General features: G+C 47.4%; 1 protein-coding gene across 1 annotated transcript in view; it reads left to right on the top strand.

Annotated features, from left to right (window-relative positions):
* Positions 1–405: 405 nt before the first annotated feature.
* Positions 406–6,000, top strand: part of Chrna7 (cholinergic receptor nicotinic alpha 7 subunit) — a 119,095-nt gene continuing 113,500 nt past the window's right edge. The window contains exons 1-2 of the mRNA XM_038314045.1: positions 406–530; positions 696–835. Of these exons, the coding sequence (XP_038169973.1) occupies positions 476–530; positions 696–835 (195 nt within the window). The 5' untranslated portion in view covers positions 406–475. The remainder of the gene's footprint in view (positions 531–695; positions 836–6,000) is intronic.

Below are 6,000 nucleotides of genomic sequence, written 5' to 3'. Positions count from 1 at the left end.
CTTCTCTTTCCAGAGAAAGCCTTGCCCACATCCAGCTGGTCCCTGGAAATACCAGGTCCTGCAGGGAATGTCACAGGGTTACTCCTCCCTTGTCTATCTTGTCTGGCTGGAGAAACTTCCGAAGCCTGTGAGGCAGATGTTGGCCCCAGAGAGAGTCCTGGAAGACTGGGTCCTGCTGGGCAAGGGGTTGGAAGAAGGGGAACTATTCAAGGGGTGAGTACTGCACGCAGTTGATAGCAGGAGCAAGCTGCACGGGGTCAGAGGCTACTGACCAGCTGAGCAAGGATGCAGTTCCCCTGGAGGCCGCGCAGCCGCTCGGTTCTGCGAGTGCCCGCGAGGCGGGGGCGCGCTGTCACGTGTGGGGGCGCGCGGCGGCGGGAGCGCGCAGCGCTTTAAAGGCGCAGAGGCGGCTGGAGCGGCTGCTCGGCCCGGGGCGGACGGCGGCCGCGGCGGAGGCGGCGGCGTCTCCGGCGATATGTGCGGCGGACGGGGATGCATTTGGCTGGTTCTGGCCGCGGCGCTGCTGCACGGTAACCGCGGCGCGGCTCCGGCCGCACTCACCCGGCGCGGGCTTCCGGGAGCAGGCGCGGGCGGATGGGCGAACGGGCAAGCGGGAGGGTGGTCCCGGGCTCCGGCCGGGGCGGGGTGGGGTGGCGGCCGCGCGCTGAGGCCCGCTGGGCTCTCTGCTTCCCAAGTGTCCCTGCAAGGCGAGTTCCAGAGGAGGCTGTACAAGGAGCTGGTAAAGAACTACAACCCGCTGGAGAGGCCGGTGGCCAACGACTCGCAGCCGCTCACCGTGTACTTCTCCCTGAGCCTCCTGCAGATCATGGATGTGGTGAGTGTGGCGCGGCGCTCGGGTCGCACACCCTTCTGTCTCAGATGGGGCGGCAAGCCGGGCAGGACAACCCCCCCCCCCCAGCCACCTGTGCGTGGGCACTTGGGTCGCGCCTTTCTCTCAGCTAGAAACTCCGGGCCAAAGTGTCCCGAGTTGGGAGTCAGTAGCAGGAACAGGCTGCGTTGGTCACTTTCCGTGCAGAAAGCTAGTGTAGTCCTGTGCCCAATATAGTTTAGTCACTTAAAGGCTTTTCTCTCTCCTTAGTGACTGCGAAGTGCCTTGGCGGGGGGCCTGGCCTTTCCGCTGCCAGTATGTCTGTGTAAAAGGCTAGCTGTAGGTGTTTAGAACCCCGCTCCCATTAAGGTGATAGAAATTGTTTTTAATTCTGTGATCAGGACGGGTGCTGGCGATCCTTTTTGGAGGATTTCAGGCAACTGATAGCAGTTCCTTCGACCCCTTGCAGCAAGCTACCAGATTTAGGCGACACGCCCCTGCGGTATCTGTGTCAGCTTTTATTGTTTTTGTTTGTTTGTTTGTTTGTTTGTTCTCCTTCTTCTAGCAAGGCTACTTGTACGATTTTTCATAGGTGGAATTTTCAAACAGGGCCAATGCTTAGAAAGTTTCCAGGATCGGTTCTATACAAGGCTTGTAGTGGGTCAAGTGCAACAAAGGAGTGGTTGTGTTCATCAGAAGGAAGTACTGTGGGAGAAAAGAGGCACCAGAATAATCACAGCTCCAGGTAGGAAGTGCAGAAAACCACTAAAGGCTGACTTAGGTAAAGTGACTTGGCAGGTGATACCTCTCCCTCCCACGCTGCTCCTCTTAATCTAGTTTTCATGATGAATGTTCTGTCTCCATACTATACCCATTAAATCTGCTTTTCCTACTATGGCAGGATCCTGCTTACTAAGTATTTGTGTGTAATTTGGGGACTTCAGCATGAGAGAGGTAAAGACAGCTGCTGTCCCACGGGCAATTGTTTTCTAAGTTTACAGAGCACAGACTTAAGGAAAGGAAGAAAAAGAAACCTTATCGGTCGTGAGTTAGAGTGACAGACACTGAGGAGGGCAGAGTCATGGAGCAGAGTGCAGAGGAGAGAGAAGTAGAGGTAGCAAGCTGTGTTGTGGAGGAGGTGCAAAGCCCCCACCCCCACCCCCACCCCCGGTGGGGGGGCAGTTAGGGTCAGGTAGAATTGCAGAACAGTTCAGGTAAGTAAGTAGTGGAGGAGCTGTTTCTGTTGCTTCTGGCTTTGCTAGTCTCTGGGTGGTTGACTGGACGTTTCATAAACACGTGAGCTTTGCTCCTCTGTTAACAGAATGGACACTTCGCCAGCCATTGTGATGCGCTCAAGACAATATGAATAACTTAAAGATTTCCCCAAAGCCAGGTACACAGTTGTAGTTATTTCCATGCATAAACTACAGAAGGAAGGGGTCAGGTAGCTAGGCTAACAGGCTTCACGAGAGTCACACAGTAAGATGCCTTTCTCTGCCTCTACTTTCCCTGCCAGGGTTTGCTTTGACCAGTCATTCTTACCGTGTGCTCCATAGCAGCTTCTGGTGGGGTAGTGAGCTTTATGGTATGGTCACTCATTTGACTTTCTAAGGCTATTGAGAAGACTCTTAGGAAATCTGGTTAACATGTTAATAAGGCTTGTTGACTCTTAACTAGGGTCAGTGATGTGGGAAGAAATAGTTACATTAGAAAATTGGGAAAAGATTAAAACAACATATCATACATCTTTGTGTATTGCCACGTCCGTTGTTAGAAACACACGTGCAAAGAGGGTCATGAGAAGAGGTCTAGGGAAGGATGAGGTTCAGGAAAGGTGTGGTCTCACCTGAGCCTCGGATCTAGCTGTGCACACATTGAACTTCCCAACAGGCAATGCTGCACGTTTGTGGAGTGGCCTTGAGAGAGCTGCTTAACTTTTCTCAGCCCTGCTTCCTCATGTGTAAAATGAGAACAATCATTACCCACTTCATGGGTTTTGAGAGGATTAACAAAGAGAGGCTCTTGCCACATGCTGACAATTTGCTGAAAGCTTGCTCCATCTTAATTATACAGTTACTCCTCTCGGAGGTCAGGAAGTCCATTCCTAGAGAGGTGTGATCATTTGCCCAAGGATGCCCAGAGATGACAGGCAATCGGCTAAGGAAAGCTCACACGGATTGAGTTGGCATGCCCTGTACCCATCCTAAGCTGCTGCCTTTTGACTTGGTAACTAATTTTTGCAGAACGGAGTCAACTGGGTGGACTGTAGCTTATTGAATGTGGCTGCCTTGAGCGTCTTAAGAGAAGGTTTCTACATCAGGCTGAAGGAAATACATAAACGTTTGTATTCCGATCCTGTTTGGCTCTGTCTGGTTTTGAAACAGAGCCAGGTCTTTCTTGCTGAAATCTCAGCACTCTGGACAGAGACACCAGAGCTCATGAAGGTTATGTTTTGCTGTCTTGATTAGTATTCCTAAGGGTCATTTTGCTCATTTCGATCTACTATTCCATAGACCAGGGTTGATTCTCCCCAATTTATTATTGTTCCACACCTTTCTAAAGCATAGGTGTCCTGCCTTCAGGGATGTGGAGATGGCATCGTGACACACACACACACACACACACACGATGCAAGGTGGTTTGCACCATATATTCTGTGTGTGTTTATAGGACTCCCAGTGTAGGCCTTGTTAGGTTCTGAGAATCTACAGATGAATAAAAAAGTACTTCTACATGTAGAGGCTACACAATCTGGATGGATCTTAGGCTAAGAAGCAAATCTAAGATTTTCTTATGTGATGGAATTTAACATAGTGTGCAGGCAAAATCTGCTCGTGGGCATGGGGAAACATTTATTTACAGTGATAGTGGCAGTGGCTGGAGTGGTTTTAAAAGCAAGAGGTTGGATTTCCAATAGGAGTTTCCCAGATGGAGAAAGCAGGAAGAGTTTCCCAGGTAATGGCAAGGGGAATTGTAAATGTGAGGGGGGAGACACACCTTCAGCTGGGTGCTTCCATAAGATCCTGGTTCACTGCCTCCAACTAGGTGCTTCCATGGAATTCTGTCTCTATTGGTATTTGCTTAGGTTTGTTTGTAAAACTTCTCAGAAAATTTATGCTCATTAAAAGTTCAAAAATATTGGTCAAACCATAGATAGTTTTATCAGCCCCTTTTCAAATTTATATTCTTTTAAAAAAAGTGTGATTGTCTCTGGCAGAAAGTGCTAGTGTGTAAAGTGTCTTGAATATGGTATGGAGTTCACATGTTGGCCTGTGCTCTTTCTGAGTGTCACAGACTGTGCATAATGAAGTAATGAGCCAGAGTTTCAGAAAACCACAGACTAACCTGCCAGATCTTATTGTCCTAGAAGTGGAAACATTCCAACCATAAGATTTTTGTTAAATCCAATAAGTATGAATTATAGATTAGAATGAAAAAGATGTGCATATGTTTTAAAGATAAAACATGGGTCTTTTGAGGGTTTTCTGCGCCCCCTGTGATCTGTTCCAGTTATTTGACTGTCCCTTTGGTGAGGCACACAGTAGAGAGTGGGAAGGCACCGGTGAGTTTCTGAGCAGGAGCGGAAAGTATCAGGGTCTATATTTAGAAGACACAGAAGCCTCAAATGTGGGCCAGGCTAGAGAGGAGAGTTTGGACAAGGACACAGAGATCTTTCTTAGTTTATTTTCTGTTGCTCTAACAAAATAGCTGAGACTGTAATTTATAAAGAAGAGGTTTGTTTTGGTTCCTGGGTGTAGAAACTGCAAAATCTGGGATCACGGCCATAAGGTCCTCTTGGAGCCTAGTGAGGGCTTTGGTGTGGCTTGAACTCATAGCAGAAAGCAAAGGGGAAAGTGTGACCATGCAGAAGAGGCTAGACACGGGCAGCCTTGGCCTGTAACTGCTTCTTGAGGTAGTTGATCAAGTCTCTTGAGAAGTAACCAAGTTCTGTGAGAAAGGCATTTATGAGGGCTCTGTCCCCAGGACCCATACACCAGTCACGAAGACTCACCCCAATATTACTGTATTAAGGAATTACATCCCAATACCTGGACTTTGGGAGATAGATTTAAACCATAACAGAGTTGAGCACAGCATGATCTTTGTGGCAATGTGGAGACGGGGAAAGATTCAAGTGATATTTTTGTATATACCATCCACGATACATAATTGTGCCTAAGCATCATGGACATGACAGATCAGTTAAGTGAAAGTGCCCCCTATTCCTACGCATGCTCAGGTTTATAGTGATTCTTAACTTACTTCATGGGCCTTTAGCTAGGCTGTGGATGAGGTCTTTACCCCATTCCTGTGCATTCATAGGAAATCATTCCTAAGACTTGCAGATGGAAAGTTCTGAGTTACCACTAGTTTTTATAATATTTATCCTCTGCCACTATTTGCTCATTTAACCTGGACACATGCATATAAAGGGTTAGATCTTAATGTTCATTTGCATACAATAAATATGTGGTTATAAAAATATCCCCAGAAGGGTAGTATGTTTTAAATGAATAATAGGAATCAGTATGTAGTTATGAACAAAAACAAAACACATGATTATGCTTGAATGAATTTTAGAATTTTAAAAGTTTTGGATTGCAGAGCTTTCTGGAAGTATTACACAAGTCAATGGAGCTGGTGGTATGATTTGAGTTTGCTGCTGTGGAGAGCAGGCATGGTGGGGAGCCCAGTTTCCTACGAACTTGGGGTTATTTGAAGTCCCTTTGGTGTCCTGCTAACATTCAGCAGATTTTGTGGTCTTATTTACTGGCTGCATTTAAAGTGGTGTACCTCTGAAGGACAATCATGCTTCTCGGGGATGTCTAAGCATAAATGGCCAAGGTGAAAAATTAGGTAGTTCCCATAGTTTGACACCTTTTTGTTTTTTAAGAGAAGTTCTAAGTTCACAGCAAGTGCAGAGATTCCCCCACCCCAGCCTCCTCTGATCAGCATTTCCTGTACAATGGTATATGTGCAAGCAAGTCTGGCGAGTCTACACCGACACAGCAACATCGCTCTCAGGCTGTGCTTTATGTCTCTACCGGCAGTGCTGTGGGCTTAGGCAAATGGATCTCCATATACTTGTGCCCACCTTTGGAGCATATACAGAATCGAGGCACTGCTCTAAAAATCTTTATTAATATTCCCCTTTCTCCATATCTTTACCT

This window comes from Arvicola amphibius, chromosome 12 (assembly GCF_903992535.2).
Source record: "Arvicola amphibius chromosome 12, mArvAmp1.2, whole genome shotgun sequence".
NCBI classification, from domain to species: Eukaryota; Metazoa; Chordata; class Mammalia; order Rodentia; family Cricetidae; genus Arvicola; species Arvicola amphibius.
This window is presented reverse-complemented; position numbering and strand designations above follow the sequence as displayed.